A 25761-nucleotide genomic window follows, 5' to 3' on the forward strand; every position below is an offset into this window, starting at 1 on the left:
CTCTTCACATGGGATCTGTTCCTAACCCCTAATTATTTCTGTTGCCCTTTTCTGAACCTTCTGAATCCCTGTAGCTCTGACAGGCATTGCCCGCCCGGATGTTTGGCCATCACTGCAGCGTCAGCCCTCCCCTGTCATGTGCTGCACATTCAGCGGCTTGTGGGTCACAGGCACCAGGATCCTGCTGGGGTCTCCTGCCCAGTGCTACCACTCCCGTGGGCTGATGGAGGAGACTGAGGCTGGGACGTCAGCCGGGTCAGTTTCTCTGCCCCAAACGGAACAGGGCTCCATCTCCGAGCTCCGGATGCGACAGCTGAATGACACCCCAGTGGGCTCCCGCAGCCAGCCCCTGTCACGCTCCTTGGGGCTCACAGCCTTTCCCTGGGGCGGGCCCCGGGTGCGGATAGTCTTGGGCTACGGGCAGGGCTGCTCTCCGGCCTTTGAACCCCTCAGTGCCTGGTTTCCACAGGCCGGGGCCTCTTCCCATCCGGGGCCCGCTCAGCGGTGTTCATGGGATCCCAGCCTGGACCTGCTGTGTTCAGGGGCTGGGTCTCCATGGGTGAGCTTGGAAAACAGAGCCATGGCTGACTGGGCAACTCACAAGCCAAGGAAAGACTCTCCCCAGGCAGGAGCCCTAGAGTAGACAGGGCTCTGGAAGGCCTTCCCGCCCGGGACACTGGTGGCAAGGTCTGGCTGGAGGCGGGGGTCTTGGTCATGCTCCGTAGTAAGGGCACGTTTATAAAGGGTCAACAGATGCTCATCAGTTGTCGTTGGCTTGCTTCTAACTGGCCCTTCCTACCGCGAGGCTCTGAACTGTTCCCACGCTGGGGCCTGTAGCGAGCTCCCAACATCCGTCCGTGGCTCGCTCATCCACGCTGGAGCCCTGGGGGGAGGGACCGCAGCATCTCTGTGAGCGTGCGTCTAAGGCATAGCCGCACCGAACGTCCAGCGTGCCCACCCGGCCTTGCACACGTGCCCCTCCCGCTGGGCCTGGTGGCGAGGGGATCGGCGCAGGGGGCCAGTGTCGGGCTCGGTGCTGGCTGGGCCTTGGACGCAGGCGAGCGAGGTTCAGGAAAAGAGGAAATGCGCCAAGGATGAGAGTGGACTGTCCCAGAGCGACCTTCACTGGGCGTCTCTCCTGCCCCGCCCTGGCTGCTGCTGCTGCTGCGCTTCCCCAGCTGCTCTCTGCGATTAGTCCAGGTGATTATTCAGAGCTTTGCAGGCAGCTAGGCCAGGGAATTGGCTGCTCGGACGCTGTCTCCCTTAGCCAGGCCGGCAGGTTCTTTGCTTTCAGCCTCGGTATGTGAACGTGAGTCCCAGGGCCCTGCACCAGGCCTGCGTCTGAGGGGGGCATTTTCTATCCACAGTGTTAGGAAGGCAAACTCCCATGAACGTAGGACAGACATGCGCCTCCGCCCCTCCTCTTGCCCCACTGAGCAGACGTCCTTCCCGAGACGTCTCCAAGCCCTCTGGGTTACGGTTTCCACCCTCTCACCTATCGCTCCCAGCCTCGGCCTTGCTCCTGGGGCTGGCAGACAGGCCTGAGGTGGTGCCTGGCCGGTGTTGCCCTGCCAGCATGGTCTGGCTTTTCTCTTCACAAGGCCTGCGCGCTGCTCCATAAACAGGCAGGGGCGGCAAAGCGCTCGCCTTGGCGGAGCAGGGGCCCGGAAATGAAACGTGGTGCAGTAAATCTCACGCACTGGGAGAGTTGGCTGGTGTCCCACCGCGGGCACCGCCATCCCAGCTCCTCTACCCCGCCAGAGCCGTGCAGGGCGCCCAGGCAGGGCCCTTGCGGTTAGAGCACTGGGAACCTGCCACATGTAACCCTAAGCACTAGAGAGCTGGGATGACCCAGCCCTGTGGCTCTGAGCAATGGCTGGAGAACACTGCGGCCGGAGGGGATGGAGGGAGTTACCAGCCCCCTGGGAGCGGGGCCTGGGGGGGTTCCCTACAGACTGTGGTGGCTGGTGTCCCCGTTGGGAGCTACTGGCCCTAGATGTTGGCCCTTGTTTCTGTGCCTGCAGGCGAGCGGAGCACCCCGGGAGTCCGGCTCCGAGGAGGGATGCTGAGCTCTGTGAGTCTCGGAGCCGAGCCACCCGCCTCCCGCTGCCTGTGCGGCAGCTTTGCTGGGAGCCCGGAGCCGTGATGCCAGCGCCGACACCCCTGCCTTGTAAACAAAACACCCCTTTGATCTGGCGTGTCGCACGCCCACGCCCCAGCAGACTCGACGGGAGGGGCGGGAGTGGCGCGTGTGAGCTATGCCTCGCAGAGGCAGCGTGACGGAGTTTCCAGTGCCGCAGCCGGGAGAGCTGGGCCTGGAGCCGGGCCCTGCCAGTGGGGAAATGGCAGGGCGTCGTCTCGGAGACGCTGTGGGGCGGGGACTCCCCGTTTGGAGAGGGTGTGGTGGGGGCAATGCCAGAGAACCAGAGCCAGTCGGAGTTAGGGCCAGCTCCCTACCTCCCCTCTCCCACCTCGGCTGGTGCCCCTCAGTCTCAGCCCCCAGCCGCTGCTGTCCCAGCTCTGGGCTCGTCCCCCCCCGATGCCCCTCTACCTGGCACGCCACAGCCATCCACACTCCGCCGCTCGCTGGCTTTTTGCTCGTGGGGAAAGCCCTTTGTGAGCCGCTTCCTTCCCTGTGCTAGTGGAGCCAGTGCCCCTCCGGCGTGGCACGTCCGTCCGTCCGTCTGTCCCCTCCTCACGAGGGGGCGGCCAGTGCTGCCGCCTCAGGTGAGCTTTGTACAGAGCAGCTCTGAGGTGAGAACCCCCTTCGCGACGGGAGGGCCACAGAGCAGGGACGAGCCCACCTCGCCACGGAGCAGAGCTCTAGACACCGGCAGGCCGGGGCAAGGGGAGGCGTTGCCTCTTCTCTTGGCGTGGACTGGGTTAGCGCTTGGTTCGTGAGGCTGGGGGGCCAAGGGACCAGCTGTGGTCAGCCCCTTTCTCTGGAGCGTGCTGGGGCCGTTCCCCCTCAGGAGCTCTGGGAGGGCAGTGCCGCGATGCTCTCCCTTGCCTGGGCCATGGCTGTCCCCCGATTTTTCCCCACTGTGCCACAGGCCCCCTGTCCCCCAATCGGCTGTGAGACCCTCCCCCCAGAAAACTGCCCAGCTGCTGCCTCTCCTGGGCCTGCGCTGATGGGGCCTTGGTGCAGCCCTGGCCATGTGGCTGCCATTCTTACCACCGTGACACAGGCACATGGAGAGTAGGGATGTAATAGTGGAGTTGATTAACTGATTAACCAATAAGCAAAAGCTTATCAGTTAATGCTATAAACCACACGCGTTCCCTCCCCCCCACACCCCGCCAGCACATTTTTTAGCAGGCTAGCCAGCAGCCCGGCTCGGTTCTGGCTTGCACCCCTGCATTTAAAGTGTATTAGGAGCCAGGCGCGCAGGCAGCCCAGCTCAGTTCTGGCTTGCACTGAGTCTGAAAGCTCAGTTCCCCCCTACCCCGCCCCGACGGAGGCTGCTTCCACCCCGTGCTGCTGCCTCTGTATCAGAGGCAGCAGCGCAAGGTGACAGGCAGACAGTCCATGAGGAGAACTGGTTTTTAAACCGGCTCCCCTTGTGGACCAGCGCCTGCCTGGCACCCCCTGCTGCTACCTCTGATACAGAGGCAGCAGTGGGCTCTTCGGGAGTGGGGCCAGAGCGCACTGGCTGCCGGCCCCACCCTTGGGGACTATAGAATAGTCGAGTAAGTGATAAGAATTCATGAGCTCAATCAACTATTCAATTAATTTAACATCCCTAGTGGAGAGCGTCCGCGTGGTCCAGCCTGCCTGCCCCAGGGCCCTGTGGCTGGAGGCGCTTTCCCCATTGGCCATGCGGCCTAATGAACTGCCGGTGAGCCCATGGTTTGGGCCTGTCCGTGGAGGTGGATGTTGGCTTAGTTGTCCGTGCCCCTCTGGCATGTCTGTCCGTCCGTCCATCCGACTCAGCTCTTTAGCAGTGCTCGGGGGCACGGCTCTGCCCTCCTGGGGTGTGCTCCAGTCTCCGGCCCATTCCCCACTGCCCTGCTCCCTGGGGCTGCCCCTGCTGGCCTCGGAGCCCAGGATGAACAAGGGGGGTTCTCAGGCGGCTCCATCCTACATGCACTCGCCCACTCCCCTCTGTGGGGCTGAAGCCAGGCTCGGCCATGCCCCTTGCCTGCCCGTGGGGGTGGGGGTAATGGAAGGACCCTGCTGTTGCACCAGGGAAGCATCTGCTTTGCTGCCCATCCCCATTGACCCTGCCCAAAGGCGCCCCCTTGTGGCTGCCCTGTAGTGACACTATTGCTGCGAGACCTGCTCCGCTCCCATCCCCTTTGGTGCTGTTAATCCCTGCCTGGCACCTGCAGTGGAGAGGGGCAGCCCCAGTGCCAGGACTGGAATAGACCCATCCCAGGGGACGCGCTCTCCAAACCCGCATGCAGGCCTCTGCTGCAGCCGGAGGGGGCCGACTCCTCGCGCGTCTCCGGGGACGTGGGCAGGCAGGGACCTGGGCTCCTCCAGGGAAGGGGGCAGCAAACCACTCGTGGCACCTTAACTCCAGGCGACCTTCGGGTACCAGGCTCCTGAATGCACCTCGGTGCCCCTCACTCCTGCCCTGCAGCCCCCTGGCAGCCTGTATCTGAACTGCGCTGAGCCTGCCCCCCGGCCCAGACAGCTTTATGCTGGGAGTTGCGGGTTGCTTTCCCACGTGCAGCATGGGCAGCCGCAGGTCCTGGTCCCTGCCACCTCCCAGCAACCCTGCAGCGCGTGTGTGTGTGTGTGTGTGTGTGTGTGTGTGGTTGTGAGAGAGCATTTGTGTGTGTGTGGTTGTGAGAGAGCATTTGTGTGTGTGTGTGGTTGTGAGAGCATGCATGTGTGTGTGAGAGCGTGTGTGTGAGAGAGAGAGCATGCATGTGTTTGTGTGTGGTTGTGAGAGAGCATTTGTGTGTGTGTGTGTGTGTGAGAGAGCATTTGTGTGTGTGTGGTTGTGAGAGAGCATTTGTGTGTGTGTGTGTGTGTGTGTGAGAGCATGCGTGTGTTTGTGTGTGGTTGTGAGAGCATTTGTGTGTGTGTGGTTGTGAGAGAGCATTTGTGTGTGTGTGTGTGTGAGAGAGAGAGAGAGCATGCATGTGTTTGTGTGTGGTTGTGAGAGAGCATTTGTGTGTGTGTGGTTGTGAGAGAGCATTTGTGTGTGTGTGTGTGAGAGAGCATTTGTGTGTGTGTGGTTGTGAGAGAGCATTTGTGTGTGTGTGTGTGTGTGTGAGAGAGCATGCGTGTGTTTGTGTGTGGTTGTGAGAGAGCATTTGTGTGTGTGTGGTTGTGAGAGAGCATTTGTGTGTGTGTGTGTGAGAGAGCATGCGTGTGTTTGTGTGTGTGAGACAGCATGCGTGTGTTTGTGTGTGTGAGAGCGTGTGTGTGAGAGAGAGCATGCATGTGTTTGTGTGTGTGTGTGAGAGCATTTGTGTTTGTGTGTGTGTGAGAGAGAGCATGCGTGTGTTTGTGTGTGAGAGCATGCATGTGTGTGTGAGAGCGTGTGTGTGAGAGAGAGCATGCATGTGTTTGTGTGTGTGTGTGAGAGCATTCGTGTTTGTGTGTGTGTGAGAGAGAGCATGCGTGTGTTTGTGTGTGTGAGAGAGAGCGAGCATGCGTGTGTTTGTGTGTGTGTGTGAGAGCATGCGTGTGTGTGTGTGTGTGTGTGAGAGAGCGTGTGTGTGTGTGAGAGAGCATGTGTGTGTGTGTGTGAGAGCATGCGTGTGTGTGTGTGTGTGTGTGAGAGCATGCGTGTGTGTGTGTGTGTGTGTGAGAGAGCATGTGTGTGTGTGTGTGAGAGCATGCGTGTGTGTGTGTGTGAGAGCATGCGTGTGTGTGTGAGAGCATGCGTGTGTGTGTGTGTGAGAGCATGCGTGTGTGTGTGTGTGTGAGAGCATGCGTGTGTGTGTGTGTGTGAGAGCATGCGTGTGTGTGTGTGTGTGAGAGCATGCGTGTGTGTGTGTGAGAGAGCATGCGTGTGTGTGTGTGTGAGAGAGAGAGAGCATGCATGTGTGTGTGAGAGAGAGCATGCGTGTGTTTGTGTGTGTGTGAGAGAGAGAGAGAGAGAGAGAGAGAATTGTCTCCCTGTTTCATCTCTCTCCGGCTGGGTTGGGAGGGGCCTGCGTGTTCCTCCCACCAGGCCCAGCCTGTCGCTTCCTGTGGGAGCGGGAGGTGCTGGGTGGCCCCGCTGGCTGGGGCTGCTGGAGATGCGTCGGCCTCACATGGACATTCTTGCAGCATTAGTCAATTGTTGTGCGCCGCGCACTTGCCGCAGGCCCCGTCTCCGCGGCTGGGGCAGGAGCGATGACGCAGAGGGAGCTGGGACATCACCAGCCTGGGCTGGCAAAGGCAGCTCCCACGCTGGCGCTGGGAAGGGATGGGGGCGTGGCCCCCTCCCGCCAGGAGGGCCCTGCCCGTCCAGCCCTGGGCCCTGCCCTTCCCACTGCGGGAACCTTTCGCTGTCTGGGGACGGGCTTGGCTCGGAGCAGAGGATCCCAGACCCTCGGCCCCCACCTGGGAGCAGGCCAGGCAGCTGCTGCCACAGGAAACAGGGTGGCTTTATGCCCCGGTGGCTAGTGCCTGCCAGTACCAGGCCCTTGCCTGTGGGCGCTCTGTGCATTGTGCCAGCTGGCTGGAGGGACGTACTGTGCCTGGCACCGGGGGGCTGCGGGGTGTGTGGGCCACTGACCGTTGTGGGGTGCTGCCGTCTCTATGGGGGGGGACATCGGTGTTGGCGGGAGAATCTGGGCCCAGCAATGTCCTGTCCCTGCGGGTCACTCCAGTCCCCTGCTTAGGGGAGCCGATGGCTGTGGATTGGCTGCAGGGGTGTCTGGTTTGGCCCTCCCGTCTCCCTGGGACACCAGGGTCTCTGCATCCCCCCCATGCTCCGGGTCTTCACTGCCCTGTGGGAGGAAACGCCTGGTTACTTTGCTTCCTTCAGATCAGCCCCTCCCCCATCCTGGACTGTGGGGCCTGTCCCTCCCCCTACCCCCCACCCCCTGCCTGGCTACTTGCACTGCCCCTGCTCCCATAGGGGGTTGCCCGGGGCTTTGTCTCCCATGGTCTGTGGTTCTGCTCCTGGCAGTCTATGGTGCTGAGCACATCCCAGTGCCGGGGGCCAGGCCAGGAGGGGCGCAAGCTGCCATGGGCCGGCTGGGTCCCCACAGAGGCCTTGCTCTGGCCAGCTCCCGTCAGGGCACGGGGCTGTTTTCTCCTGCAATCAGCCTTGGCCCAGCCGCCCTCCCCTGCCCCTGGAGCCGTTCCCGAGCCCCCTGCCAGGTCCGAGAGAGCAAACATGGGGGGGCGTGTGGGAGAGACATGGGAGTCCCGAGGGGCTGCGGGGCAGGGGGGCGCCAGGCTGAGTCCAGCAGTGTTGGGTGTCACTTCCTGTCCTTGGTTCCTGTTTTGAGGCTAAAATAGTCTGTGGCCGCTGGGGGGGGGCAGTGCTGACCGGCTCTCCCCTGCTGCGGGGGCCAGTGCAGGTGGCCCCATGATGCCAGGAGGGCTCTGCCCTGGCTTTGCTGTGCCTGCCCCTCGGTGGCCTGCAGGGGTCACTGCTCCATGAGGCCCCGGTCCGGAGCTCTGAGGTGGGGGGCAGAGCAGGGTTCCCCCAAGTCCTGCCCCAGCCTGGCTGGGGACCTGCTGCGGGGACCGTGCACGGGGCCGTCCTGGCTTCTGGGTCAGGGAGTGACCTTGTTCTCTGCTTCTGTGTTTCAGATAAAGCCGCAACTCCTCCAGGGCAGAGCGGTGCCCCCCGGAGCCACCAGCCAGCGCCTGCCGCGATCCCCCCGCTGTCTGCAGGAGAAACGCTGCCCCTCAGGAGTGACTGGCCTGCCCCTCCCGCAGCAACCCCTATGGGAGAGAGCAGCCCCCCCCCGAGCGACCAGCTCTCCCCCCTTGCTGCGCCTATCCCTGTGGAAGTGACCCCCCTGGGAGAAGCCCGGCCCCCGCAGCAAGGCCAGCCAGCCTCTACTGCTGCGCCCCCACCTCCGGGACAAGCCCTGACCCCCCAGCGAGACCAGCCAGCCTCGGCTGCTGCCCCTCCGCCTCCAGGACAAGCCCTGCCCCCCCAGCGAGACCAGCCAGCCTCTGCTGCTGCCCCTCCGCCTCCAGGACAAGCCCTGACCCCCCAGCGAGACCAGCCAGCCTCTGCTGCTGCCCCCCCGCCTCCAGGACAAGCCCTGACCCCCCAGCGAGACCAGCCAGCCTCTGCTGCTGCCCCTCCGCCTCCAGGACAAGCCCTGCCCCCCCAGCGAGACCAGCCAGCCTCTGCTGCTGCCCCTCCGCCTCCAGGACAAGCCCTGACCCCCCAGCGAGACCAGCCAGCCTCTGCTGCTGCCCCTCCGCCTCCAGGACAAGCCCTGACCCCCCAGCGAGACCAGCCAGCCTCTGCTGCTGCCCCTCCGCCTCCAGGACAAGCCCTGCCCCCCCAGCGAGACCAGCCAGCCTCTGCTGCTGCCCCTCCGCCTTCAGGACAAGCCCTGCCCCCCCAGCGAGACCAGCCAGCCTCTGCTGCTGCCCCCCCGCCTTCAGGACAAGCCCTGACCCCCCAGCGAGACCTGACTGCCTCTGCTGCTGCCCCCCCACCTGTAGAAGAAGCCCTGCCCCCCCAGCAAGACCAGCCAGCCCCAGCAGTTTCCCCTGCCCCGGTGGAAGGGACCCCTCCGGGAGCAAAGAGCTCTCCAGGAAATGCCCGGCTTTCCCCGGCTGCAGCTGCCCCCGCCGGAGAAGCGCTACCCACCAAGGGCGATGGGCCGCCCCCTGCCACCGCCTCTTCTCTGCCACCTGCCGCAGCGGCCACCAGCCCCAGGCCCAAGCAAGGTGTGTGCGCCACAGGCCCTGGGTGTCTCCCGTTCGGCCCCCGTAGCCCTGGTGAGCGAGCGGGGTGCCCACTCGGGCGGACAGGCCCGGAGCAGTGGGGCTGGAATAACCTGAGTGCCTGTGCCTGGCCCGCCGGCCTCCTGGGAGCTCCCCGTGGTGCGGCTCCTGGGAGCTGATGCATCGATCCCTGCAGCCAGCTCTGAGTGCTGACCCAGGCTCAGCATGCACCGGGGCGGGGGTGCAGCCCTAGAGCGCTCCCCTGCACAGGAGCAAGCGGGGGGGGGGGGGGGGGACAGTGCCAGGCGCTGCACAGAGCAGAGGCCTGCGCTCTCATGGCACGGTCTGGTTCCCTGGGGGGGCTCTTGGCTGGAGTGGCGGGTCCAGCGCTGGGACAGGCCTCAGGGATCGCACCTCGGAGCCTTCATCTCTGCCCAGCAGCTGTCCCCAGCTTCCCTGGCTGGCCGGGGCACGGCTACATCCCAGTGCCGAGCAGGTTTTCTTTCCTCTCCCCCCCAGGTGCCCAGAAAGCAGAAGCAAGGCGCAGGCAGGCGAAGGAGCGGCGGGAAGAGCGAGCCAAGTACCTGGGTGAGGAGGGGGCCAGAGCCCCAGGCCTGGCCCCTCCAGGGGGTGCTGGGAGAGGGCCGTGCGTGCAGGTGCCTGGGGCGGGGGGCACCGGGGGCTGGGGCTGGATTCGGTTCTCGAAGGGGCAAGCGGGACCCAGACGAGCCCAGTTGGAGAAGCTCTGTGGCTGGGCGGGGAACGCGATTAGCCAGGAGCGGCAGGATGGGTCCTCGCTGCGCCTGCCCCTCGGGGGGGGGGGGTCCAGGAGCCCCAAGCGAGCCCGGGCCTCGTGCTCTGGCAGCTCCCGGCAGGGCCCCCTCCGCGTCCCCACACAGCAGCCTCCTTGTCTCCCAACTATTTCCACCCTCATTCCCCCATTGTTTCCCTGAATGTGCTTTTCAGGCCTGCTGCTCCACTCCCTTTTGTCCTGGCCCCAGGCTCCTCCCCTCCGGGCCCGGCTGTTGCCACAGGCGCCTCTGCCCCAAATCCTCCCCCGGCACCTGGGGCTGAGTCGCCTGCTGCGGGCTTCGGCAGAGCCCAGCGCCTCCGTCCGCCTGACCCCAGCAGCTCCACGGCTCCACCCTGCCCAACTCGGGGCCTCTCCTGCACTCCTGGGGGGGTCTCAGCAAGGTGCCGTCCCAACCCGTCCTCCTCAGACCGTGCCCCCGTCACTGCGCCACCCGCTGCTGCCCGGGTCCGGCGGAAGGGAAGAGCCCATGGTGACCAGCAGGGCCGTGCTCGGGGCTGTGTCCCGGGCATGGGAGCTGGGCCAGGCTGTATCTGCCTTGGGCAGAGATGGGGGCTCGCTCAGAGGGGGTCTCTAGCTTGCTTGGCACCGTCTGGCCCCAGGTGCACAGAGGCCCAGGATAGAAAGGGCCGTGGGGCTCGCTGCAGGTGCAAACGCAGCGGAGGGTGGGGTCTGTTTTCCGCGCTGCTCGCCAGGGTGAGCCCGGCCACCCGAGCCGGGGCCCCAGGCAGGAGCTAGGCTGAGCTTGCTCTGTGGCACGGGCCGGGCAGCTCGCTGGGGGCTGGGGGCTCCATCCTCTCACAGCCGGGCTCTCTCGGCAGCTGCCAAGCGAGCGCTGTGGCTGGAGAAGGAGGAGAAGGCCAAGGTGCTGCGGGAGAGGCAGCTGGAGGATCGCCGGAAGCGGCTGGAGGAGCAGAGGCTGAGGGCAGAGAAGCGCCGGGCCATCCTGGAGGAGCGCCAGAGGCAGAAGCTGGAGAAGAACAAGGTGAGTGCGGGGACGGGCAGGGCAGGGGCAGCTCTGGTTGGCGTAACACGCCCGTGGGTATGAGATCTCCAGGCACAAAATGGGATGGGAAAAGCAGCCCCCTGGCTCCTGCGACCCCCCCCCCCCACTGCATGCCCCAGCCCCCGCCTCTCCTGTCTACCTGCCCATGGGTATGAGATCTCTAGGCACAAAATGGGATGGGAAAAGCAGCCCCCTGGCTCCTGCGACCCCCCCCCCCCCCACTGCATGTCCCAGCCCCCGCCTCTCCTGTGCACCTGCACCCCCACTGCATCTCCCGCCCTGTCTCCCAGTGCACCTGCACCCCCCGCACTGCATACCCCAGCCCCCGCCTCTCCTGTGCACCTGCACCCCCACTGCATGTCCCACCCTGTCTCTTAGTGCACCTGCACCCCCTGCTGCATGCCCCAGCCCCTGCCTCTCCTGCCCTAGCCTCTCCTCCCCTGGATGCCCCCATCCCAATCCAGCCTCTTGCCTCCCTGTGCACCGGCAGCCCCCCAACATGCATGTGCTCCCCAGCTCCCCCTGCACCCACAGACCAATGTCCTGCACCTCCCACATGGCCTGGCAGCGTGGGGTGCAGCTGGCGACAGGTGCTTGTCCTGGCTCACTCCTTCCCAGGTACCACCCCCTTGCCCTGGTCCCTAATATTAACTCCCACGGGCTGGGCCCCGATGCTTGGATGCAGCTTGTGCAGCTGCAGGCTCCCCCCCCACAACCTGCTCCTCACCCAGCCCCTTGTCACGCAGGAGCGCTACGAAGCCGCCATCCAGCGGTCGGCCAAGAAGACCTGGTCCGAGATCCGGCAGCAGAGGTGGTCGTGGGCTGGCGCGCTCCACCAGGGCTCCCCTCGGCACAAGGATGGTGAGTGGGGGGCTCCCGTGCACACGTGGCTGGGCACAAGCTGCCTGGGCTCCCCGTGGGAGAAGATGGAAGTGGGATCCTTGGAAGTCTCCCCGGCCGAGCTCTCTGCAGCGACCCAGGCGTTGCAGGTGGCTGTGCCCAGGCTCACGTGCCACCGGCTGGCCATGCTGGGAGGAGCGTGGGCGGGTTGCAGTGTCTAGGTAGGGGCAGGGGTGTCGGGATCCACAGGAACCTCCTTGTTCCTGACTAGCTGCCTTCTGCATAGCGGTGCCAGCACGGTACCCGGTGCCTGCCAGGGTCCCTCCTGGGGCAGCAGCTAGTGTGAAAAATCAGGGCAGGGGTGCGGGGTAGCAAGCGCCTGTCCAGGACAGACCCCAGATCGCGGGACTGTCCCTATAAATTCGGGGCACGCGGTCCCCCTACCCCCTCCCTCTGCTTAGGGGTGTTGCTCTCGGCGCGCTTGCCCTGTGTGTGGGCTCTCAGTGTCCTGCTGCCCTGTCCTGGGGGCGCCTCTGGCTGGTGGCGCCCGGTCACTCCCTGTCTCCAGGGCCCCACGGTTCCTAGGCAGCCTGACGCTGGCCGGTTGTTTGTGAATATGGACACGGCGTCACCCTCTCTCGGGGAACGTGGCACGAGTGAGCGTGTGTGGAAACGGCACAACCGTCTGCTGCTGTTACCCGCCCCTGGCCGGAGACACGGCGCGGTCCAGTAGGTGTCTGGTCTGCCTGGGGGATGCGTTCCCTGCAGCCAGCTCAGCACTGCGCAGAGCACCGTTCCTCGCGTTGGCGTCGCCGTCTGGGGAGCCCTTGGTGGTCCGGTGGAACAGGTCTCCGAGTCGTTTGTCCACTTTACCGCGGCATCCCCCCCTGTTCCGGGCACTCAGCTGGCTCTGCCCAGGTCCCTACGGCTTCCTCCAACAGGCAGGTTGGAGCAGGGCTCGAAGTGGGACGCTCTGCGCAGGGTCAGCGCTCCGGGTCGGTGGGGCAGAGTGACTCCCTCTGGAGGCAGCACCCAAAGTCTCCCGCCTCTGTCACCAAAACGCAGCGTCGCTCCCATGTGCAGCTCCGTGGTGCGCCCCACGGTCCCCCCCCCGCTCTGCCATATGGGCGGGTGAAATAGTGAAGCGATGTGTCTGGGCCGCCGAGCGAAGGGGGCGGTTCTCCTTGCCGAGCTGGGGGCGCAGGTGCTCTGCAGACTCAAGTAAATGTCGCGGTTACCTGTGGGCCGTGTTTCTGGGGTTCTCTCTGCAGCCAGAGCAGCTGGCGACTCGCTCCAAGGGACACCGGTGGAGGGGCTGGAGAGGCAGCGGCATGACGGGTGGGGGCTGCGTTGGCTGAGTTTGCTGGGCAACCTGGTGGGAATGGCTGAGTTTGGGTTGGTTCCTGCTGGGAGCCGTCGATGGAGCTGGGCTCAGAGGCAGGATCCCAACCTGGGAGAGCCGGGCCCAGCTCCAGCCCTGCCCCGAATTCTGACGGGGACTTGAGCAGCCAGAAGGAGGCACCTGGGTCTGTGACTCGCCGCCATCTGACGCCCCAGAGTGGATTCTCTGAGGGCTGTGCAGCTCGCAGTGGGGCAGTCCCCTGGGATCTCAGGCCCGTTCCGCCCATCCGCAGCTGCGTTGCAGATTCTGACCCTCCTCCATTTGGCTCGCCTGGCACCTGGGCAGAGGGAGATGCCCAAAGCTCCCCCAGCCCATGCACTGCCTGGGAGGGCAGCGTCCCGCGCAGAGCAAGCTGCAGTGAGTTAACGGGAGGGGCAGTTCCGTGCTGGGGCAGCCCCTCGGCTGTGCTGAGCCTGCCCGGCCTGTGCCTGAGGCAGGGGGCAGTCCGGTGCCAGCTCTCCCCCTGCCTGAGCAAGCAGCAGAGGCTGCAGAGACCCGCGCCCGGGCTCAGAGAGGGCCGGGCAGGGCAGGATCGAGGGGCACTGGCGGAGGTGAGGGGTGGGTTTGGTGTGTATGATCTGGGGGTGCCTGTCTAATGCCTGCAGGCTCCTCCTTTCCCTGTAACTCCCCCATCCGGGCTCCTCTCCACCCAGACTGCTGCTCTCTCTGCGGGCGCCAGCTGGGGCTGGGACGGGACAGGCAGGCTGCCCGTTGGCCCCACGCTGGGGTCCTCAGCCAGCCGTCTCTGAGCCCACCCTGATGCCACCCTGCCCCCGGCAGGGCCAGACACAGACCTGGCTCCTCACAGGGCCCAGCTGCGTCGCCCCAGGGGAGCGTCGCCCCAGAGCACCCAGCCGGGCCAGGCGAACGCCATCCTGGCCTGCTGAGCAGGACAGCCCAACCGAGCCTCCTGCCCGGGAAGCCACGGGGCACGGCTGCTGTTCAGGGCTCCCTCCTGGGCAGAGGGCCCAGGACCCCAGTGGGTGCACCAGCTGCCAGTGGATCCCTGTGCCTCCTGCATGCTGGGCCCAGGGCTTTGTCTCTGCCGCCCCATCCCTCCTGCAGTCCTGTGCGGAGGCCCCAGGGCCCTCCGAAGGCAGCTCCGCCCTGGCACTCGACGCTGCATGCCTGCATGCGAAGGGCCCCCGGCTCCCAGCCGCCGTGACCTTAATGCCCTTGTGTCTTTTCCCTCCTTTAGGTGCGAGCCGGTGCTCAGTGTCCGCTGTTAACCTCCCCAAACACGTGGACTCTATAATCAACAAGCGGCTCTCCAAATCCTCCGCCACTCTCTGGAACTCTCCCAGTAGAAGTAAGACACCTTTGCCTTTCCCACCAGTGCATGGGGCCAGTGGGGAGAAGCAGCTGAGGGAGCTGACCCCAGATCCCGCCCCCCCCCTGCACTAGGGAGAGGCCCCCTTAAGTGCCAGGGAGAGCCCATCCCCCCAGTCCCTGCCCTCGCAATGTCCCGTCTGTGGAGAGGGAGAAGCCGTTTGCTGTTTTCTCTTGCAAGGAGCCCGTGGGCATCTCCTCGCTCGCTGGGCAGAGCACCCTGCCCTGGCCTTGCCTACCCCTCTTGCTCTGCAAGGAACCCTGGAGGTTCCAGGTGCACCTTCCCTAGCTTCAGGGGGCAGGCTGGGAACATGGGCCCAATGCCCCGGAGACGCCTCTGTGACGGTATGTCTACACTGCCACCCTAGTTCGAACTAGGGTGGCTAATATAGGCATTCGAACTTGCAAATGAAGCCCGGGATTTAAATACCCCAGGCTTCATTTGCATGTTCCCGGGCGCCGCCATTTTTAAATGCCCCGTAGTTCAAACTACCTCCCCTCCAGGGAGGTTTAACGGTAGTTCGAATTAGGAGCTTTAATTCGAACTACCTAGCCCGTGCTGCATGTAACCATGGGCAGGTAGTTCGAACTACAGGGCATTTAAAAATGGCGGCGCCCAGGAACATGCAAATGAAGCCTGGGATATTTAAATCCCGGGCTTCATTTGCAAGTTCGAATGCCTACATTAGCCACCCTAGTTCGAAGTAGGATGACAGTGTAAACAAACCCTTAGAGAAGAAACAGGCGATCCAGGAGTGGACGGGATAAACGGAACCACTTTATTGCCCTCGCATATTTACCTCGGACATTCGACACAATGTCCCGAGTGGCAACAATTTGGCACCAATTACACCCCTTTATCTATTTTAGTATGTTAATTCACACATCTCTCCCTACTTTTCCTAAAACCCTTTTCACTGATGTTAACTCCCATACAATGAATATTAATAAGCAGGTAATGAATATTATTATACCCCTCCCTAATTACTATTTACAGAATGTCTAATTAAATCAACACTTTTCTATGCTGCAAACTTTCCGGATCAACAGGTTACAGAGATTACAAGAAAAGTAACCCTGAAATATTATACAGCGCCCAGGAGGGGAGGTAAAAGACACAACAAAGAAGAGCAGCTGCATTACTTATCTATTTTTCTGGGCTGCAAAAATGCAGGGAAAAAGCATATTTATACATCAGGAAGGACAATACCGGTTTTGGCCGGACTCTTAGTCTCTCTTTCCAGACTATAGAAACAAAGGGGAAAAACATGTTCAAGAGTAATGCCGCCCGTGGCTGAACTTCTTAACCACTAGTGTTTAGCCATCCCAGACCCATATTAATTTTTACACATCCCAAAAGCCTTCAGCAGCCTCAGGAGCCTGTAACCCTCCCACTGGCATCTAGTTCAAATTCCCTGCAGGGTTGGGAGCAAAGTGGAGAGCCCCCAGGCCTGGCTGTTGTACGGCGAGGATGGGAGGAGAGGTAGAGCCATGAAGTGACAGCAGCTCCAGTCACCTGGCCTGGCAGCGTGGCGCTCGGCGGATGCTGCTCTGCCTGTGAGAGGGCTCTGTGATCCAGCAACAGCTCTCCATCCAAGGCCTCGGTGTCCCCGACGGCTGAGCGCAGCTTCCGTCCCAGTGGGGAACTAGCTGGTTCTCTGGGAAACCCTCCCTTTCATAGAATCCCAGGGCTGGAAGAGACCTCAGGAGGTCATCAAGTCCAGCCCCCTGCCCAAGGCAGGACCAATCCCAACTAAATCAACCCAGCCAGGGCTTTGTCAAGCCGAGACTTAAAAACCTCTAGGGACGGAGACTCCACCAACCCATTCCAGAGCTTCACCACCCTCCTAGGGAAATAGTTTTTCCTAATATCTAACCTAGACCTGCTCCACTGCACCTTGATACCATTGCTCCTTGTTCTGCCATCCATCACTACTGAGAACAGCCTCTCTCCATCCTCCTTGGAACCTCCCTTCAGGAAGTTGAAGGCTGCTACCAAATCCTCCCTCGCTCTTCTCTTCTGCAGACTAAACAGACCCAAATCCCTCAGTCTCTCCTCATAGGTCATGCGCTCCAGCCCCTGAATCATTTTGGTTGCCCTCCGCTGGACCCTCTCCAATGCGTCCACATCCTTTCTATAGTGGGTGCGGGGGGCCCAGAACTGGACACAATACTCCAGATGTGGCCTCACCAGAGCCAAATAAAGGGGAACAATCACTTCTCTGGATCTGCTGGAAATGCTCCTCCCAATGCACCCTAATGTGCCATTAGCCTTCTTGGCTACAAGGGCGCCCTGTTGACTCATATCCCACTTCTCATCCACTGGAATCCCCAGGTCCTTTTCTGCTGAACTGCTACTTAGCCATTTGGTCCCCAGCCTGTAACAGTACTTGGGATTCTTCTGTCCCAAGGTTAGGACTCCAAACTTGTCCTTGTTGAACCTCATCAGATTTCTTTTGGCCCAATCCACTAAACTGTCTAGGTCACTCTGGATCCTATCCCTGCCTTCTAGTGTATTTAACTCTCCCCCTAGTTTAGTGTCATCTGCAAACTTGCTGAGGGTGCAATCCATCCCCTCCTCCAGGTCATTAATAAAGATGTTGGACAAAACCGGTCCCAGAGCCGATCCTTGGGGCACTCCGCTAGAAACCGACCACCAACCTGACATCGAGCTGTTGATCACTACCCGTTGGGCCCGACATCCTAGCCAGCTTTCTGTCCATCTTATCGTCCATTTATCCAATCCACATTCCCTTAACTTGCTGGCAAGAATATTGTGGGAGACCGTATCAAAAGCCTTGCTAAAGTCAAGGTATCTCACATCCACTGACTTTCCCACGTCCACAGAGCCAGTTACCTCATCATAGAAGCTAATCAGATGGGTCAGGCACGACTTGCCCTTGGTGAATCCATATTGCCTAGTCCTGATCACTTTCCCCTCTTCTAAGTGCTTCAGAATGGATTCCTTCAGGATCCCCTCCATGATTTTTCTGGGGACTGAGGTAAGGCTGACTGTTCTGTAGTTCCCTGGATTGTCCTTCTTCCCTTTTTTAAAGATGGGCACTACATTTGCCTTTTTCCAGGCATCAGGGATCTCTCCCAATCTCCACGACTTTTCAAAAATAATGCCAAAGGCTCCGCAGTGCCATTTGCCAACTCCCTCAGTAGCCTCGGATGCATTAAATCATGGACCCATGGCAAAGAAAGCATTGAGGGCTTCAGTTTTTCCCCCATCATCTGTCACTAGGTTACCTCCCTCAGCCAGTAGGGCCCCACACTCTCTCTGATCACCCTCTTATTGCTAACATGCCTGTAGAAACCTTTCTTGTTACCCTTCACATCCCTTGCTAACTGCAATTCCAATTGCGCTTTCGCCTTCCTGATAACTCCCCTGCATTCTCGAGCTATATATTTATATTCCTCCCTAGTCATCTGTCCAAGTTTCCACTTCTTGTAAGCTTCCTTTTCTGTTTAAGATCACCAAGGATTTCCCTGGTAAGCCAGTCTGGTCGCCTACCACATTTGCTTTTCTTGCTGCATATCGGGATGGTTTCTTCCTGTGCCTTCAGTAAGACTTCTTTAAAATACTGCCAGCTGTCCTGGACTCCTTTCCCCTTCATGTAGCATCCCAGGGAATCCTGCCCATCAGTTCTCAGGGGGTATGTCTACACTACCACCCTAGTTCGAACTAGCGGGGTAATGTAGGCATACCGCACTTGCAAATGAAGCACGGGATTTGAATTTCACGGGCTTCATTTGCATAAGCCGGCCGGCACCATTTTTAAATGCCGGCTTGTTCGAACCCCGTGCCGCGTGGCTACACGCGGCACGGGCTAGATAGTTCGAACTAGCAAGCCATTCCGCACTATCTGTACGCCTCTGTACTAACGATTCCATGAGGACTAACGGTAGTTCGAACTGCCTAGTTCGAACTACCTAGTTCGTGCCCCGTGTAGCCGCGCCGCACGGGGTTCGAACCAGCGGGGTTTTAAAAATGGCGGCGCCCCGCTTATGCAAATGAAGCCCGGGAAATTCAAATCCCGGGCTTCATTTGCAAGTGCAGTATGCCTACATTACCCTCCTAATTCGAATTAGGAGGGTAGTGTAGACATACCCTGAGGGAGTCGAAGTCTGCTTTTCTGAAGTCCAGGGTGTGTATTTTGCTACTCTCCTTTCTTCCTTTGGTCATCTGCCATCTCATGATCACTGCTTCCCAGGTTGTCATCCACCTCTACTCCCCCTACTAGTTCCTCTCTTTTTGGGGGGGCTGCGGCCGTGTTTGCAGGCCTGGTGAATTCAGGACAAGGGGCTGGTGCCAGACACACTGCTGCCCCTCGGTGAGCTGGCAGGGTGCCTCGCTAGTGTGTCTGGCGTGTGGGGCACACGGGCGTGCGTGCGTGATCCGGTGGTGCAGGGGTGGGGTGGCTGGGCTGCCAGTTCCTTGCGGCCCATTGGCTATGGGGCGAAGGCGGGGTTGCCGAAAGAGGGCTCCCTCTGCACTGCTGGCCTAAGCCTGGCCTGTCCACACTGCAGCGCTCGGGGGGGGAGTGAGCCGGGGATCCAGCTCCGCCCCTGCACTGGTGTGTGCCGTGCCCCTCCATACGGGCTGCTGTCTGCTCACCGGGGCTGCCCGGCTCTGCGAGGAGCTTGCCCAAGCAGCCAGAGCCCGGTACCCAGCCCCGTGCCGCAGCTCGCCAAGCCCAAGTGCTATTTATAAGCCCCCAAGCTGCTGTTCTGTTTGCTGGTTGCCTAGTGATGGGAGTTTGCAGCCCTGCCGAGCTATTAATAGCCCGACAGCTGATGGGGGTGACTGGCAGGGGCAGGGCTGGGCGAACTTGGCTCAGCTGCCCCACGAGGGCCGGAGGGAGCTGGTTCTGCCTGCCCCTGGAGCCGGGCTTCAGCGGGGAGCAGCCAGACTGCAGAGCTCTGTGCCAAGGGCAGGGCTGCCCTCCAGGCCTGTAGGACAGGGCCCAAGCAGCAGGGCTGTAGCCTGCTAAACCCCAGGGCTCCTGGGATGGGGGTCTGGGGCTCAGAGGGGCAGAGCCTCTGGAGTTCAGGGCTCACTGTCTCCCGGAGGGTGGCAGTCTGAGTCCAGGAGCCATGGGGCTGCTCTAGCCAGGGGTGGTGTGAGGGGAAGGATCAGAGAACGTGGGGGGTGGGGTCCTTGTTTGGTGCCCCCCATTGTCACTCGTGTCCACAATTCCCTTACGCTGGCCTGGAGGGTGTTTGCTCTTCCAGCTGCTCCCCCACCGGAGAGAGAGTCCCAGGAGCGGCTCTGGCCGGTGGCTGAGGCTGTCTCGGGGGCGGGGGTGGTAGTGGAGGGACACATGGATCCCGGCACAGGGATGGGCAGGAGAGGCTGCCAAGAATGGTCCTGGAGCTGCCGTGCCGTGGGATGACCGAAGCCAGTGCCCCCCAGCCGAGGTGGTACAGGCTGTGGGGCTGGGCCTAGTGTGATGCTGATGAGAAGCACACGGGATCTTTTTGCGGGGAAAAGGCAGCATGCTGCATTGACTGCATAGACAACATGAAAAGCAACACGAACGCTCGCTGCAGGTGATCGTCTAGTTACACACACACACACAGAATAGATCAAACGTGAGTGAGGCGCTGGGTCTGTCGGTCCTGATCCGAAGCTCCGAGGCAGGATTGAACCCAGAGCTCCCTGGCAAGAGCACCCCGCTTTTATACGTGTCCATTCCCATTTGACTCTGTGGCTTTTGCAGTGTCATGCTGCCACCATGAATCCCTAAGCGGCATTCACCTCCGGGGTTTGCACTCGCTTTGGATGGCTTTTGTCTGGCTTCCCATCGTTAACTCTTGTTTGTCGTCTCTCCCTGGGGCTCTCTGCCTGTCTCCAGGGTTTGTCGATTCTGCTCATTTAATTCGAGCATCGCGCACGGTGGATGCTGCCTGCTTGTCTTCAAGGTTCTCACTTCTTGACCCCGCGGGCGTTCGTGACGGCCTCCACGCTCATCCTTACCGCCGCACCCGTCCCCCGCTCACCCCAACCAGCGCACGGGGAATTGCCCGACAAGAAGCTCTGCCGAGGGGTACAGCGAGGGTTACGTCTCAGAAAGGGTTACAGCAGCACCAAGAATCTTACACGATTTAGCTGGCAAGGCAGACAGGAGGCACAATTTAACTGGCAGCAAACATCGTCTCACCAGGAAGGGGAGCTGGCAGGGTCAAACAAGCATAAGCAAATCATTCTCTAGGACTTATTCCCCTCGTCAGGCGCATGCTCTGAGACCGCCACCGAAATGCGGCATTTTGCCTACCCCAGAGCCCGCGCGGCGGTTGCAGGCAGTGTCTGTGCGGACGCCAGGGGGGTGAATGCCCTGCCTGCCTCTGAGGAGCTGGCCTAGACACTGCTTGCCCCGTTGCCACCCTGCAATCCCATTGCTAGCTGGTCTCCTCACTGTGCAGAGCGTCTGTCCCTGGCTGCCCGGCTGTCCCTCACTTCCCTGTGGCGAGCGCCAGGCTGGGGGAGGTGTTGGCAAGGGGCAGCCTGGGTAGCGGCCCCGATGCAGCAGGGCTGTGGGCCCCGTGCTCGGCTCGGTCCTTGGCCCTGTGCTGAGACCGGGTTGTGCAAGAGGGCGGCTCTGCAGTGGCACCGGCTCCGTGGACCAGCAAGACTGGAGGCTCCTTGCCTAAGCTGAGAGCATGTTGCCCCGGTGATTCCCCCTGCACCCTGTGACTCGGGAACCTCAGGCCTTCCGGGGCATCTGCCCCCTTGCCCTGCTGCGCCAAGTCTGGGGGGCACCCGGCTGAGGCTCAGTCGAGGTGGGGCAGGTCAGTCCTGGGCAGGGGGCTGCGGGGAGGGGCCCAGCCCAGCTGAGCCTGTGCAAAGATGGGACAGCTACTGTGGGGCGGGGCCTTGACCCAGGCCAGCTGGACCATGAGGGGCTCTCCAGGGACGGGTGGGAGGAGGGGGTAGGGCATTGCTGAGGTGCTGGGCCTGGGAGGTGGGGCGGGAGGGTGTTTAGCCAGCTGGTGCCAGTGGGGATGCAGGGCCTGAGGGCGGGGGCACACCTGGGCCCAGTTAGGTGCTGAGATCTGCCCCCCCCCACACACACACACTGTTTCTTTGCCAGACCGGAGCTTGCAGCTGAGCCCCTGGGAGAGCAGCATCGTGGACCGACTCATGACGCCCACCCTCTCCTTCCTGGCCCGCAGCAGGAGCGCCGTGACGCTGGCCGGCACTGGCAAGGAGCAGGGTAAGCTGGGGGCCGCAGGGCAGCCAGGGGTGCGTGGAGCAAGGGAGCGCCAAAGCCATGGGGTGGGGCGGAGGCTGATCAGCACGAGGCCCCATCTGGAGAGCTGTCTGGTGTCTCGGTCCTTGACTTGAGGTCAGAGATGCGGCCGGCCGGCCTCAGTTTACCCAGCCTGGGGGTGGGATAGGGGAGCAGGCAGCCCATCCTGCAGTTGGCAAGCAGAGCAGTACCCAGCCCCCCAGGAAAGGCACATGGAGAGGGCAGGGCAGCTGGATGCTGTGCCCAGAGTCCCTGCTGGGGGGTGTGTGGGGGGGTAGTCTGGTCCTGTGCAGCTAGAAAGGCCTTACGTTAACCTGCCTCTTCACTGCTCCTGCAGCCCCGCCTGGTCTGCCCCCCTCACGCCCTGGGCCCTTGTGGAGGCTGGGCCGGCTGCTCGCGGGGCCCTGGGGCTGGTAGCGTCTCTGCTCCGCTGGGTGCGAGCCTCCCAGCTCTGTGTGCCTGGTCTCGGAGCCACAGATTGTCCCCCTGGGGTCCCGCACTCCCCCTCCCCCATCATCACCTCAGCGTGCCCTGAGCACTGCCGCGGTGTGGCCGGGGGCGAGCCATCTCAGCCCAGTTTGTCCAGGCCTCTGTTCCTCTGGACCCCACCCCCCACGTGCCGGGGTCCCCTCCCCTCCTGCTCCTCTGGGGGGGCAGTCCTGCTGGCCTGATGAACCCCAGCCTGAGCGTGCGTGCCTTCCGCCCCCAGCAGTGCCGGTGTGCCCCCGCTCTGCCTCCACCAGCCCCCTCAGCCCCTGCAACAACCACCGCCCGCAGCACCGCTGCTGGGAGCGCCGCAGGGGGGTGACCGGCAGCCCCGACGTGACGCCGCGCCGGAGACCCGAGTCCTCGCCGGTGAGTCCCTCCCTGCTCAGGCCCCGGCCCCGACCACGGCTCTCCCTAGGCTCAGCCCTGGGGGGACCAGCCCGTGCCCAGCGCCTGGCTCCCCTGTGCCCCGCGCTCCACCGCCTGATGTCCAGGAGCCGGGCGGTTTGCCAGGCAGGGCCCCACTGTGGCTAGCCAGAGAGCAAATCCAGCAGAGATATTGCAGCATCCGGGTGGAGGGGGCAGGGTAGCGATGGGGACACCTGCCACCCCCCAGCCAGACCCGACCAGCCCTCCAGGGATCAGCCGGCCCTTCCTGTCTCCTGCAGAGCAGGCCTTACCCCATGGGCTCTCAAGCTGGTATTCAGGCTGCGCCCCAGAGACAGCCCAGGCCTGAGCTGCTCCCGGGCAGGGCTCTGTGCCTCGGTTTCCCACGTGCGCCGTAGCTGTGAGAGGTTCGTGTGCCCCCAGCCTCGGCCCCCCTCCCACAGTGACCCCTGGTTCTCATTCCCCCGCCCCGGGCTGACGCCTCTCGCCCCCGCACAGAAGAAGAAGGAGAAGAAGGACAAGGAGCGGGAGAACGCCAAGGAGCGCAGCGCCCTGTCTCGCGAGCGGGGCCTCAAGAAGCAGCAGCCCCTGCCCGGCAGCCAGCCCCGACTCCCACGACCCGCCGCCGACAGCAGGTCAGGAGCCGCCTCAGCCCAGGGCACTGGTAGCTGCTCCGGGAGCGGGGGGGCCTCACGAGCGGGGTGGGGATGCAGCCTGCCTGGGCCCAGACGGGCCTTGGGCCATGGTTTCCGCGCCGCGGTGGTGCAGCCCGGCAGCTGCAGGGCCGTAGCGTGATGGGCAGGCTCCGGGTGGGGGCATCCCCAGTTCCTCTGAACACCTCGTGCTTCTCCATTTGCAGCCCGGGGCCAAAGAACCGGCCCCTGTCGCCTGCCACCCCCAAGCACCGTCCGGCGTCCCCCAGCCCAGGCCTTGGCTCGCCCCGCAAGCCGCCACTGCCTCGCAGCGCCCACTCGTCCCCCAAGGGGCGGCCCAGGGCCAGGGAGGAGTGCCCGGAGCAGGAGAGCCAGCCGAAGGCCCGCGAGAGGAAGGAAGAAGAGGAGAGGGGAGCAGCCTCCCCAGCTCCGCCCGATGCTCCCAAGACCCCTGGGCCCACCGAGCAGCCCCCAGGTCTGAGACAAACACCCTTAGCCAGCCACATCCTTGCCGGGTTTGGCAGGAAATGCACTGCAGCGTCGCCCCATTGGGGTGCAGGCTCTGGGGGAGGGCTGGGGTGCAGGAGGGGTACAGGTTCTGGGCTGAGGGTGTGGGCTTTGGGGAGGGGCTGGGGTGCAGGAGGGGGGCTCCGGCTTTGGGGTGCAGGAGGGGGTACGGGCTGTGGGCTTTGCGGTGGGGTTGGGGTGCAGGAGGGGGGCTCTGACTTTGGGGTGGAGCTGGGGTGCAGGAGGGGGTACAGGCTCTGGGCTGAGGGTGGGCTTTGGGGTGGGGCTGGGGTGCAGGAGGGGGTACAGGCTCTGGGCTGAGGGTGTGGGCTTTGCGGTGGGGTTGTGGTGCAGGAGGGGGGCTCTGGCTTTGGGGTGGGGGTGGGGTGCAGGAGGGGGGCTCTGGCTTTGGGGTGGGGCTGGGGGTGAGGTCTTGGGGTGCAGGAGAGTGCTCAGGGCTGGGGGAAAGTGGGTTGCAGTTTGGGTCTCGGGCTTACCTGGGCAGCTCCCTGCTGGGGATGGCAAGGAGGGCCCCTTTCCCCCAGCTGCGGCCAGAGCCATCCTAGGCCCTGCACTTTGGGGAGCCCTGCAGCAGCTGCCTCAGCCGTCCTATGGGCAGGCTGGGCTTGCGGCAGCAGCTGGGGTCACCCTCCTACTCCCCCTGGCTGCAGGAGCCAGAGCGGCCGGCAGCCTGCTCCGCTCCACCCTCCACCCCGCCCCCCCACCCTCCACCCCGCCCCCCCCGCCGCCCCGGCCCCAGGGCTCTCTGCTCCCCACCGCCGCGGAGAAGCGAGACGCAGCGGGCTGGGAGGCCGGCGTGGCGGAGTAGAGCCGGCTGCCGGGCCGCACTGGCTCCTGCATCAGGGTGAGTGTGGCGGGTGGGACAGGGAGACCCTGGCTTGCCTCACTCGGGGCAGGGGCAAGTGGGGAAGCGGAGGTGGGAAGGGGGGGCAGTAGAAGGGCGGCAGGGGCCCCACACCTGGGACACTAAAGGGGGTTGCCCCAGGCCCTGCACCCCACTAGGTTCTCTCCCCTTGCATGGGGCTTCATGGGGGCCACAAGGGGGAACTTAGCTCCTGGGTCCCTCACTGTCTCGGGGAGGGAGTGGGGCCTAGTGGGCGAGAGCAGGGGACGGGCGGGAGCCGGGACTCCTGGGGAGCGCACGGGTGGGACGAATTGGTTTGTGAGGCCGTGTGCGTTCCGCAGGTGCCGCTGTTCCCTCTGGCCCCCCCAGCGCCACGCCAGCTCCTGCCACGCCTTCGGGCAAACCCATGGCGGGCACCACGGACCGAGAAGAGGCCGCCCGGCTCCTGACCGAGAAACGCCGGCAAGCCCGCGAGCAGCGTGAGCGCGAGGAGCAGGAGCGCCGGGAGCAGGAGGAGCGGGAGAAGTAAGCGGGGTGGGGGTGGGGGTCTTCTCTGCCTCCCGGGATCCCCCACCCTGCCCAGGGATGGGGAGGCATCGCTCACCCCCTCCAGTGGCCTGATACCCGGCAGTGGGCCCAAGTGGCGCCCCTGAAGCTTGGCACTTGGGGGCACCGGCTGTCCACAGGGGCAGACCCTGGGGTAGCTCGCCTGGGAGCCCTCCACCATCCCTGGGAGGGGTCAGGCTGGGGAACTGAGGGGCCTTGTGCCGCAGGCGCCAGAGGGAGGAGCAGGCCCAGCGGGAGGCCGAGGAGCAGGCCCGGCGGGAGGCTGAGGCCCGCCGGCTGGAGGAGGAGCAGAGGCGGCGCCAGGAGGAGCAGCGGCGCCAGGAGGAGCGCCAGGCCGAGGAGCGGGCCCGAGCCGAGCAGGAGGAGATGGAGAGGCTGCAGAAGCAGGTGTGGGGGGCAGGGCGTGGGCTGATGAGGAGTGGGGCCGGATGTGGGGCTCTGGGAGGGCAGCTGCAGGGTCTGGGAGGGCAGAGGGGGGGCAGGGAGGGCGGAGGGAGGGCAGGGGCAGGGCGGGCGGAGGAGCAGGGCGGGCGCAGGGGCAGGGAGGGCGGAGGGAGGGCAGGGGCAGGGCGGGTGGAGGAGCAGGGCGGGCGGAGGGAGGGCAGGGGCAGGGCGGGCGGAGGGAGGGCAGGGGCAGGGTGGCCGCAGGGGCAGGGAGGGCGGAGGGAGGGCAGGGGCAGGGCGGGCGCCGGGGCAGGGAGGGCGGAGGCAGGGCAGGGGCAGGGCGGGCGGAGGGGCAGGGAGGGCGGAGGCAGGGGCAGGGGCAGGGCGGGCGCCGGGGCAGGGAGGGCGGAGGCAGGGCAGGGGCAGGGCGGGCGCAGGGGCAGGGAGGGCGGAGGC

At 63.6% G+C, this 25761-nt stretch overlaps 1 protein-coding gene across 7 annotated transcripts in view; it reads left to right on the forward strand.

The window, feature by feature from the left end:
* Positions 1-25761, forward strand: part of MAP7D1 (MAP7 domain containing 1) — a 44558-nt gene that overhangs the window by 14526 nt on the left and 4271 nt on the right. For 3 of the 7 annotated variants that reach the window (XM_075908859.1, XM_075908864.1, XM_075908863.1), the window contains exons 2-12: positions 7712-8815; positions 9332-9400; positions 10445-10608; positions 11376-11490; positions 14070-14180; positions 21298-21420; positions 22166-22311; positions 22828-22964; positions 23189-23457; positions 24696-24879; positions 25128-25308. In XM_075908859.1, the coding sequence (XP_075764974.1) occupies positions 7712-8815; positions 9332-9400; positions 10445-10608; positions 11376-11490; positions 14070-14180; positions 21298-21420; positions 22166-22311; positions 22828-22964; positions 23189-23457; positions 24696-24879; positions 25128-25308 (2603 nt within the window). The remainder of the gene's footprint in view (positions 1-7711; positions 8816-9331; positions 9401-10444; positions 10609-11375; positions 11491-14069; positions 14181-21297; positions 21421-22165; positions 22312-22827; positions 22965-23188; positions 23458-24695; positions 24880-25127; positions 25309-25761) is intronic. The other 4 variants (XM_075908862.1, XM_075908861.1, XM_075908865.1 and 1 more) reach the window with 4 other exon arrangements.

The sequence above is a fragment of the Pelodiscus sinensis genome, chromosome 25 (genome assembly GCF_049634645.1).
Source record: "Pelodiscus sinensis isolate JC-2024 chromosome 25, ASM4963464v1, whole genome shotgun sequence".
Lineage (NCBI taxonomy): Eukaryota > Metazoa > Chordata > Testudines > Trionychidae > Pelodiscus > Pelodiscus sinensis.